The sequence below is a fragment of the Taudactylus pleione genome, unplaced genomic scaffold (assembly GCF_031769625.1).
Source record: "Taudactylus pleione unplaced genomic scaffold, aTauple2 ptg000124l, whole genome shotgun sequence".
Classification (NCBI taxonomy): Eukaryota; Metazoa; Chordata; class Amphibia; order Anura; family Myobatrachidae; genus Taudactylus; species Taudactylus pleione.
Genome location: NW_028284526.1, coordinates 3,129,032 through 3,141,416, shown reverse-complemented (window position 1 = coordinate 3,141,416; position 12,385 = coordinate 3,129,032). Strand labels below are relative to the sequence as shown.

Genomic DNA, 12,385 nt, shown 5'->3' with positions numbered 1-12,385 from the left:
TTTCTCGTTCAAATTACACGTCATCTCTGGGCATATGATTAATCAAGACCATCGGGAACCATCGGAGCTGGCTGTAGAGCTTAAGGTTGACCATACCCTCTCTTAAGCTCTACGATCAAGTCAGTGTAAAATCCTCCCATGTCACGTGTGCTATGACACTACTTTGTTAATTATGCACTCCCATAAAATGCTGTTTGCATAGTCAGGCATGCCTGCATTTGGATCTCCACTCCACCGTTCACAAGCACATTCCCCTGTTACCACCCACAAACGCCTCATCCTGTCACTCAAACTAATGACCTGGCCAAGTTCAAGGAGAGAGATATTTCCAATCGTAACAGCTAGTTTGCGCACGCGCTTTGCGAATTTTATGCATGCGCAGTTTAGTGAACATCGGTGGCGTACGACCGTGCTGCCGCAACGACCGACTCTGAATGAGGTCCTGTGTCCTGTGTGTGATGACTCAATCCTAGTACTCTCTCTGTGTCCTGTGTGTGATGACTCATTCCTAGAATGCTCTCTGTGTCCTGTGTGTGATGACTCATTCCTAGAACTTTTTCTGTGTCCTGTGTGTGATGACTCATTCCTAGAACTCTCTCTGTGTCCTGTGTGTGGTGACTCATTCCTAGAACTTTCTCTGTGTCCTGTGTGTGATGACTCGTTCCTAGAACTCTCTCTGTGTCCTGTGTGTGAAGACTCATTCCTAGAACTCTCTGTGTCCTGTGTGTGATGACTCGTTCCTAGAACTCTCTCTGTGTCCTGTGTGTTGTGACTCATTCCTAGACCTCTCTGTGTCCTGTGTGTGATGACTCATTCCTAGACCTCTCTCTGTGTCCTGTGTGTAATGTCTCATTCCTAGAACTCTCTCTGTGTCCTGTGTGTGATGACTCATTCCTAGAACTCTCTGTGTCCTGTGTGTGGTGACTCATTCCTAGAACTCTCTCTGTGTCCTGTGTGTGATGACTCATTCCTAGATCTCTCTGTGTCCTGTGTGATGTCTCATTCCTAGAACTCTCTCTGTGTCCTGTGTGTGATGACTCATTCCTAGAACTCTCTCTGTGGACCTCATTAAGAGTTGGTCATTGCAGCCGCACGGTCATAAGGGAAAAGGGGCTGGATATGCAATTGATGCACTCGCAAGTTGCGTAGGTAAGATGGGATCGTTAGCTGGACGACCAAGGGGAGGATGCGGCCGTAAGACTAAATATACACCCCTTTCTCGTTCGAATTGCACGTCATCTCTGGGCATATGATTAATCAAGATCATCGGGAACCATCGGAGCTGGCTGTAGAGCTTAAGGTTGACCATACCCTCTCTTAAGCTCTACGATCAAGTCAGTGTAAAATCCTCCCATGTCACGTGTGCTATGACACTACTTTGTTAATTATGCACTCCCATAAAATGCCGTTTGCATAGTCAGGCACGCCTGCATTTGGATCTCCACTCCACCGTTCACAAGCACCTTCCCCTGTTACCACCCACAAACGCCTCATCCTGTCACTCAAACTAACGACCTGGCCAAGTTCAAGGAGAGAGATATTTCCAATCGTAACAGCTAGTTTGCGCACGCGCTTTGCGAATTTTATGCATGCGCAGTTTAGCGAACATCGGTGGCGTACGACCGTGCGGCCGCAACGACCGACTCTGAATGAGGTCCTGTGTCCTGTGTGTGATGACTCAATCCTAGTACTCTCTCTGTGTCCTGTGTGTGATGACTCATTCCTAGAATGCTCTCTGTGTCCTGTGTGTGATGACTCATTCCTAGAATGCTCTCTGTGTCCTGTGTGTGATGTCTCATTCCTAGATCTCTCTCTGTATCCTGTGTGTGATGACTCATTCCTAGAACTTTTTCTGTGTCCTGTGTGTGATGACTCATTCCAAGAATGCTCTCTGTGTCCTGTGTGTGATGTCTCATTCCTAGAATGCTCTCTGTGTCCTGTGTCTGATGACTCATTCCTAGAATGCTCTCTGTGTCCTGTGTGTGATGACTCATTCCTAGAACTCTCTCTGTGTCCTGTGTGTGATGACTCATTCCTAGAACGCTCTCTGTATCCTGTGTATGTTGACTCATTCCTAGAACGCTCTGTGTCCTGTGTGTGATGACTCATTCCTAGAATGCTCTCTATGTCCTGTGTGTGATGACTCATTCCTAGAACTCTCTCTGTGTCCTGTGTGTGATGACTCATTCCTAGAACTCTCTCTGTGTCCTGTGTGTGATGACTCATTCCTAGAACTCTCTCTGTGTCCTGTGTGTGATGACTCGTTCCTAGAACTCTCTCTGTGTCCTGTGTGAGAGCGATGACTTACTGTAGCAATTACTCTGCCAGCAGCCAGGTCCCTCAGCTGTCTGGTCCCAGTACAGGAGTACTGGCTGTCCCCCCCTGTCTGTCTGCATTCACAAAATTTGGGTGGTATTGGATTTCTGGAGAACCAAACCGCACATCTCTAATTTTATTTGACCGTATAAACTGATACGGATACCGAAGGGCTGATCTTTACATATGCAGCATCTACAGTAGTATTCTGTTTTCATTTTCACTTATGACAGATTTGGTTGAAGATCACAGCTGCCATTTAGTTTATCTTAATCCCATTTACATTACGCAAATGATGAAGGATTTTTATTTTCAGGGCATTTGTCCGGATCCCGTATATCAGGGGGTTAAACAGTGGTGGAAATACTAGAGGAGTAATAGACAGAAGAACATGGACCATAATGGGTATGTTAATACTACCCAGTCTGTATCTGACTACAATAAAGAGAACTCCTAATAGAAAGACAGAGAAGTTAAGTAAATGGGTCACCAGGGTGTGGATAGTTTTCTGACGGGACTCTTTGGAGACTCTCAGGCAGACAACAATTATCCGCAGGTAGGAGAACACAGTGACTGAGATGGTGACGATTATGTAGGTGGCAACTACAGCAGCTGAATAGCTTTTACTGAGAGAAGAATCTGAGCAGGACAGAATAATGAGGGACATATTATCACAGAAAATATTATTTATCTTTTTCCCGCAAAGAGGAAGTGCCCAAGTCAGTAGAATAGCTATGAGGACAACAGCGAATGTCATTACACAAGACCCAACGATGAGCGTTATAACCTTCTTGTTGGTCATCAGGGTGACATAGTGCAGAGGGTGACAGACGGCCAGGTAGCGATCATACGCCATGAGGGTAAATGTGCTCAATTCATACAATGCAAAAAGTGTAATGCACAATGTCTGAGTAACACAGTCACCATGGGATATGGTCTTAGAGGAGGTGATCAGGTCAGCTATCAGCTTTGGAATCATTGTGGAGCTCCCGAACATTCCATTGAGGACCAGCTTACATATGAGGATGTACATGGGCTTCTGTAGACCTTGATCCGTCAAAACCACAAAAGCAATAATAATACTCAAAAACATAATAAATAAATATATGATGACAGAAAGGGCGCAGTACAAGTATTTGAATTCTTCCATCTCTACAAGTCCCAGGAGAACCAAGTGGGTGCTGACATTGAACGTCTGTTCCATCTCGCTTCTTTCTGTTCAGTACAGAGCCTTGGCTGATATAGATGTAGAATCCTGTATAGTGAGAAGTACAAACCAATTTTTTTTTCTCAAAATCTCTCCACAGCTCTGGTCAGAGATCTGTAAGAGAAACTTTTTAGTTGTAGTTTTATAGTGTAAACAAAATAATTTGTATCTATTAATGAGGATCAATCCTAGAATAGTGACTAAAGACTTCGCAGTTTGCTTTATGATGCATGGGACATGGGACCTCAGCTCTGCACTTTAGAGTAAAAAAGTGTCACTCATCGGTCTTGGAATCTATACTTACTGTATATTTAAAGTTGTACTGTTGCTGTCTGTACATGGAATTATTTTTGGAGACACGTACCCCTTAGGTCTGTGTAAGAGCTACGGAGACATTTTTTATGTTTTTTGAATTTTCGTCTGTCTGTTTGTTCTAGCATCGTGTAAAAACTACGGGATGAATTTGGATTGCATTTTCAATATTGTATATTGTATCTTAGTCACCTAGAAAGAAACTGAGGTATGTGTTATCTCAATGTTACATCAGGGAGAGGAGCAATAAAGGAAAAACCAGATGCTTGATACTTGGTGTGTGCAGTGTGCAGGCTCCTCAAGCCAAAAATGATTAGATATATATATATAAATATAATTTTTTGAGGACAAATATACTTTTAGTAATTGTTTGTAAACTACAGAGACAAAATGTCTTTTTTTTATTGGAATTTGCACAGGGTCCTCAAGCCCAAAATGACTATATGTGTATATATATATATATATATATATATATATACACAGTACATCCGGAAAGTATTCACAGCGTGTCACTTTTTCCAGATTTTGTTATGTTACAGTCTTATTTTAAAATAGAATAAATTAATTTTTGTCCTCAAAATTCTACACACAATACCCCATAATGACAACGTGTAAAAAGTTTTTTTGAGATTTTTGCAAATTTAATACAAAAAATCCCACTAAGAAATCACATGTACATAGGTATTCACGACCTTTGCCATGAAGCTCAAAATTGAGCTCAGGTGCATCCTGTTTCCACTGATCATCCTTGAGATGTTCCTACAGCTTAATTGGAGTCCACCTTTGGTAAATTCAGTTGATTGGACATGATTTGGAAAGACATACACCTGTCTATATAAGGTCCCACACTTGACAGTGCATGTCAGAGCACAAACCAAGCATGAAGTCCAAGGAATTGTCTGTAGGCCTCCGAGACAGGATTGTCTTGAGGCACAAATCTGGGGAAGGGTACAGAAAACTATCTGCTGCTTTGAAGGTCCCGATGAGCACAGTGGCCTCCATCATCCGTAAATGAAAAAAGTTCAGAACCACCAGGACTCTTCCTAGAGTTGGCTGTCTGTCTAAACTGAGCAATCAGGGGAGAAGGGCCCTAGTCATGGAGGTGACCAAGAACCCGATGGTCACTCTGTCAGAGCTACAGCATTCCTCTGTGGAGAGACAAGAACCTTCCAGAAGGACAATCATCTCTGCAGCAATCCACTAATCAGGCCTGTATGGTAGAGTGGCCAGACGGAAGCCACTCCTTAGTATAAAGCACATGGCAGCCCACCTGGAGTTTGCCAAAATGCACCTGAAGGACTCTCAGACCATGAGAGACAAAGATTGATCTCTTTGGCATGAATGCCAGGTTTTCTGTTTGGAGGAAACCAGGCACCTCTCATCACCAGGCCAATACCATCCCTACAGTGAAGCATGGTGGTGGCAGCATCATGCTGTGGGGATGTTTCTCAGCAGCAGGAACTGGGAGACTAGTCAGGATAGAGGGAAAGATGAATGCAGCAATGTACAGAGACATCCTGGATGAAAACCTGCTCCAGAGCGCTCTTGACCTCAGGCTGGGGCGATGGTTAGTCTTTCAGCAGGACAACGACCCTAAGCACAGATCCAAGATATCAAAGGAGTGGCTTCAGGACAACTCTGAATGTCCTTGAGTGGCCCAGCCAAAGCCCAGACTTGAATCCTATTGAACATCTCTGGAGAGATCTGAAAATGGCTGTGCACCAACGCTTCCCATCCAACCTGATGGAGCTGGAGAGGTGCTGCAAAGAAGAATGGGCGAAACTGCCCAAAGATAGGTGTGCCAAGCTTGTGGCATCATATTCAAAAAGACTTGAGGCTGTAATTTCTGCCAAAAGTGCATCAGCAAAGTATTGTGCAAAGGCTGTGAATACTTATGTACATGTGATTTTTAGTTTTTTTTTTAATTAAATTAGCAAAAATCTCAAAAAAACTTTTTACATGTTGTCATTATGGGGTATTGTGTGTAGAATACTGATGAGAAAAATGAATTTATTCCATTTTGGAATAAGGCTATAACAAAACAAAATGTGGAAAAAGCGACATGCTGTGAATACATTCAGGATGCACTGTATGTATATGAATATATATATATATATATATATATATATATATAAAATATACATATATTGCACACCCCGAATGCAAATAGTTATATAAGTATGCATATAGAAATATACAGATATATATATCTCAAGCTCTATTTCACAAGAAAATCTAACTATATTTGAAACACTAATCAGGCAGCTTATCTTGATTCATGAAATTGCAGTATACATGTCAATCCAGTAAATAGTGCGCCAAAATAGATACTACATATTAACCTTTCAGTGTTACTGTAGGATAAGTAGCCTTTACATGGCTTGCTCACTAGTTAGTTGCCCCAAGCATCTTTTTGCATTACTCCCTGAAGGTAAAACTGCAAATATTGTGATCAATGTCTACAAAATAAAATATACATCACACTAATAAATGCTACTACTGTCTTTGTAAAATGAGTTCTGCTGAGCAATAACAGACATCCACATAAGCGAAGCTGCGGGCAAATGCTAGCAATCAATCTAGACAGTCCGGCACTGTAAAGTTTCAGCTTTATTAACCCGTCATTGGGGAACATTAGTACAATAAAACTGCTTATACTGTACCTTAAATATACACCCAAACTGACAAAACACACTGATCACCGCTGCGCTTTGCCTCACTTCCGGCAACAGAACTGGAAGTACGTCATGACATTTGCTGTGTGTTGCCATGGTGACACGTGAGATACACAGTACCCATCCTCTCGCTGAAACAATAGATAAAGAAGGCTATCCTTTTTCTCAACTCTTGCGGGTAAAAAAAAATCACTGGCCTGAACACCAGACTGGAGTCCAATATGTAAAAATATGGTGGCTCAATTTAATGATTGGGGTTATTCCACCACACTACTGGTGAGTACTAGAACAAAGATTGGTGCCAGGGGCATCTTTAGAGAAGAGAGGGTCCATGTGCCTTCCCTGTCTGGGGCCCCCTCCTCTCTTCCTGGTGGCCAGCAGCCAGCTGACATGGCTTGCTGGCCACCGGAGCATTTGTAGACTCTGGGCACTAGAGTGTGCGCGGAGTCCACTGTGTATGCTCAAAATGCCTTTTTGTACAGCGCTGACACCCGGCGAGGGACCTCGGAGAGGTAAGTTTAAAATAATATGGATGCAGGGTGTGCTGGTTCAGGCCCCCCTGGATCTGGGGGCCCATGTGCACTGCATCCCCTGCACCCATTATAGATATGCCCCTGGTTGGTGCCATAAACAGGGCTAAAGAAAACCTTAGAAAACTTCCCCTAAGACACAATTAGAGAACATCCATTTGATACACAAATATAACTCTTCTAACCAAATTGTGTTTAGATCACTAGGGTCTCTGTAGCTCATCACACTACATGGAAAATTGGGGATATATAGTGTTCATTCTAGCTCCTGTCACAATCCATGCAGTTCCTCTTTCCTGCAATATCTGAGTACTCACTGTGTGCAGGAAGGTTAGCAATATCTGAGTACTCACTGCACGCATGAAGGTTAGCAATATATGAGTACTTACTGCGTGCAGGAAGGTTAGCGATATCTGAGTACATACTGCGTGCAGGAAGGTTAACAGTATCTGAGTACTCGCTGCGTGCATGAAGGTTAGCGATATCTGAGAACTCACTGCGTGCAGGAAGGTTAGCGATATCTGAGTACTCACTGCGTGCAGGAAGGTTAGCGATATCTGAGTTCTCACTGTGTAGGAAGGTTAGCAATATCTGAGTACTCACTGCGTGCAGGAAGGTTAACAGTATCTGAGTACTCACTGCGTGCATGAAGGTTAGCAATATCTGAGTACTCACTGCATGCAGGAAGGTTAGCGATATCTGAGTAAGATCTGACATTGTGCAAGTGTGCGTGAGGCTCTGATGTTACTCAATGTTACCGATGTTTTCAGAGCAAGGTATTATGGATGAGAGTAAGGGGAAGTGGGTGTCTCTGTTAGGCTGCGACGGCATTGCGATTGCAAACGTTAGCATATTTTTGCAGCGGGTCTGAGTGTGTAATCGCAGCTGAGATCTGTAATGAATCAGGCCCTTAATGGTCATGATATTGATCTGTTGCAGCGTCTGCAGATGCAGCACATCTGCAATGCCCATCATTTGTCCTCAGATGCTTCCTGCGGCATTAGCATATTTTTGAATCGCTGCAGCGTCCAAAGATCCATTTCTGAGTCTGGCCCAGTTTGCGCCACCCACTAATAGCTACACGGGAAAAATAAAATGCCTGGCAGACCCTAAGGGCCTGATTCAGAGATGCGCTTTCATTCGATGATGAGCGTATATCTCCAATATTTCTGGATCTGCGCCTGCGCAAGACCTGTCCTGTACATGTGCAGAATTAGTCCTGCAATTACGCTGGCAGACCCCCCCCAAGCTGCAGCATCATTGACATGCTGTGGCATTTGGGGGCTGGAGCGGGGGCGTGGCTGGCCACTGTTCCCAGAAACAGGAGTATGTCGCCTCCACTTTCTGGGAGAGATGAGGCCAGGGCCTGCATCAGCATACTCAGATTCTAGGCCTCTGAAGTGACCCCCATCCGATCAGACTGCTGAAAGATTCAGCTCCCTCAGCCTGACCAAACAAGCAACCATCAGCATTTCCCAACAGGGATTTCCTCATAGTGGTATGTCCGGAAAAAAGAGTCAATTCCCCCTTGATATGCCTTATCCAGACACCCCCCTCTGAGGAAATCCCTGTTTGGAAGAAACGCGTTAGTCAACATTATTATTATTTATTGATTACCACTGTGGGTCACAGCGTCAGACAGACAGAAAGAGGGAGTCTTGTTGAGGGAGACAATGTAATAGGTGTTCATCTTAATAATTATTTTTGTTCAGTATTCACTACTGAGAGAGAGGGAAAGGGGCCACAGTTAAGTTGCAGGTGTTATCAGAAGAATGAGGTAGGAACAAGCACATTTACAGAGGAGAAGTTCCTAACAGAAGTCTCAAAACTGAAAGTGGATAAATCAATGGGACCAGATGGGATACATCCAAGGATACTAAAAGAGCTTAAAGGATTGCTGGTAATACCATTAACTGAATTATTTAACCAGTCACTAGCTACTGGAGTAATTCCAGAGGACTGGAAATAGCAAATGTTGTCCCACTGCACAAAAGTGGAAGCAAGGAAGAGGCAAACAACTACCGACCAGTGAGCCTTACATCAGTAGTAGGGAAATTGATGGAAACACTCTTAAAAGAAAGAGTCGTAGATTATCTCAAATCCAACAATTTGCAGGATCCCAAACAGCATGGATTTGACTGGGTGACTAAGGAAATAGATAAAGGGGGGGCATAGATATAGCTTATCTAGACTTTAGTAAGGCTTTTGACACAGTTCCACATTGCAGACTGTTAAATAAACTGGAAAGCATAGGATTGGATACAAAGATAGTTGAATGGATAAGATCATGGCTGCAGGATAGGAAACAGAGAGTTGTAGTAAATGGAGTGCAGTCTCAAGAGGGAAATGTTACCAGTGGAGCACCTCAGGGATCTGTACTTGAACCAGTGCTTTTTAATATCTTTATTTGTGACATTGCAAATGGTATTTTTGGGGAAACTATGCCTTTCTGCAGATGACACAAAGGTATGCAACAGGGTAGACACACCTGGAGGGGTAAAACAAATGATTGAGGATCTGGGTAGACTAGAGGAATGGTCAAGAACGTGGCAACTACAGTTTAATGCCAAAAAATGCAAGATCATGCACTTGGGTCTCAAAAATCCAAAGGCTAAATATAGTATTAATGGCACTATACTGGAAAGTATTGAAGAGGAAAGGGATCTAGGAGTCACTATTTCAGGTGACTTAAAGGCAATCAAACATTGTAACAAAGCAATGAGGATGGCAAGTCAGATGCATGGTGCATAGGGAGAGGAATCAGTAGCAGAAAGAAAGAAGTGATAATACCACTGTATAGGTCATTGGTACGTCCTCATCTCCAATACTGTGTTCAATTCTGGAGGCCATATCTCCAGAAGGATATTAATACATTCGAGACGGTACAAAGAAGTGCAACTAAAATGGAGCAAGGTCTATACCACAAAACATACCAGGAAAGACTGAAAGATCTTAATATGTATAGTTTGGAGCAGAGAAGGGATAGGGGGGACATGATAGAAACGTTCAAATATATAAAAGGTTTTAACAAGGTGAAGGAAGGAGACATTCTTCAAAGAAAGAGAAGTATTAGAACAAGAGGACATGTGGGGGGTGGTAGGTTCAGGGGAAATATGAGGAAAAATACTTCACAGAAAGGGTAGTGGACAAGTGGAATAGCCTCCCATCAGAGGTGGTAGAGGCTAAGACAGTAGAGCAATACACGGGATAGACCTAAGGATATCCTTCAGAAGAAGTAAGGATCAATAAGGGTTGAGGTAATAATATGTTTAAAAATGGGGCAGACTAGATGGGCCAAGTGGTTCTTATCTGCCGTCAAATTCTATGTTTCTATGTTTCACTTGCTTCCACCAGGCTGCACCTCCTTGTCTTGATCAGACCTAGGACATTGCAGGGGTTCGGAAATAGCCACACTGAGCTGAGGACGGGGTGAGTCGGGACATTGCAGGTGCTTCCGAGCATAAAGGCGGACCCTGCCACACTGGGGGACCGGACATTTTTTTTACATTGCTGCAGAAAGCTGGAGGTACGTTGAGGTAAAGCAGATTTTGCCATGCTGGGTGATCGGACCCCTACCAAACAGCCACATAAAGCCGGGGACACTGAGATATAGGCAGTCTGTGCCGCACTGGTAATCGGACCCAGTATACATTGGTGAGTGCCAGGACGATATGTATTGATCATCACTTCATTGGCCCCCGGTGAGACTGCGGGATATTTTGGCCAAATGACAGTAAATATTTCGGCCATATAATATTGAGTGATGCATATCTCTCACCCCTGCACCCAGTTATTGAAACTTCTTAAAAACCTTAGCCAGATACGGCTATAGGTACTGCTACAATATACATATATCTTAGAAAGCTTTCTCCATGACTGGCCATTATATAATATTATCTGTTTGTGGAGTCTCAAAAGTGCTCCCCGTTTATTTTTCAATGTTTATTGCAGACCGGAGTGGATTAAAACATGAGATCCTTAAAATTATTGTGCTGAGAAGCCCCCTCCCCCATAAACAAATCAGCAATAAACTATGAATCAGCTGACCCATGGAAATGTGGTGATATAAGGTCATTTGAAGAAACTAGCAATCCTGTTTCAGTGTTAGTTATTATAACATTAGGTGATACAAATGTGTTATTTTGTCTAATTATCTGTTGCATTACATGATCACAGATATAATATAACGCTCTGATCAGTTTACTAATGTATTTTTATATTTATATGTGTCATCATTTTTTTATACTCTTTTGTATATAGATATTGATTGTATGTATTAATAAATAAAAAGAAACAATTTATGACATAATTAAAAAAAATTGACTTATTTTTTTATATATAATTATTTATTTAAATTAGGTTTAAAGAAGATTGTTGTGTATTGTGTCCGACAGCGCTGTTATTCTTCTTTTTTTTATAAAACAATAATAAATTGTAATAATGCACCCCACCAATTACATAGTTCAAAATTTACAGACTCCGATTTAACGGAGCCTTCCGGCCGTTCCGGGAGAGTAGGTTGCTTCTAAAATGAGCAACATGTGAGAATAAACACAGGTAGATCCATTATTACATAGTACAGTACTTCCCTACCTCCCAGCTGACTTTTACTAAGAGTTAGGGACACAGTACAGATTCCCTGCTCACCTGTATATATATAATATCACCTGGATCAGATCAGTGCCCGGTCTGTGAGACCCTAGTGACAGTCACTTATGTATACCTGGAGGGATGGATGGGAGGTTCCAACTTTTAAAGCTACAACCACATATTAACTAACTCTTTTAGACTGAAAAACATGCTAAACATATAGGCTCATAACTAGTGACAATTCATGTAATGTGCTGCTAACATTGATGGAACTTGCCCAGAATCAGTAACTTCCATACTGTACCTCACATGCTGGGGGCTCTGCAGATGCTGCTCTAGGTCACATTTATCCTCCATGTATTTATACTCACAGTGAGGAGACTCAGCCAATCCCCACAGGAGGTACATTCCCTGCACAGACACATGTAGGGGATAACAGTAACTTCCATACTGTACCTCACATGCCGGGGGCTCTGCAGATGCTGCTCTCAGTCACATTTATCCTCCATGTATTTATACTCACAGTGAGGAGACTCAGCCAATCCCCAGAGGAGGTACATTCCCTGCACAGACACATGTAAAGAATAATTATGGTATCATGGAAAAAGCTTGTGATAAGGAGTCAGAAGCTGGTATTCCATAGAGTTCAAGAAGATACTACAGTATCTTGCAACCATGGATGATGAGGTGGGGGGGGGGTGCTGGACAAATTGCCTAGGCCTGTTAGAGGGTCCTGGGAAGGAGGGTCCTGGGCC

The 12,385-nt window shown here is 42.8% G+C and overlaps 1 protein-coding gene across 1 annotated transcript; it reads right to left on the bottom strand.

Moving 5' to 3' along the window:
• Positions 1–2,575: 2,575 nt before the first annotated feature.
• Positions 2,576–3,520, bottom strand: LOC148523975 (olfactory receptor 6K3-like). Its single transcript, XM_088472465.1, has one exon. The coding sequence runs from the start codon at positions 3,518–3,520 to the stop codon at positions 2,576–2,578; it is 945 nt and encodes a 314-aa protein (XP_088328591.1).
• Positions 3,521–12,385: the final 8,865 nt, after the last annotated feature.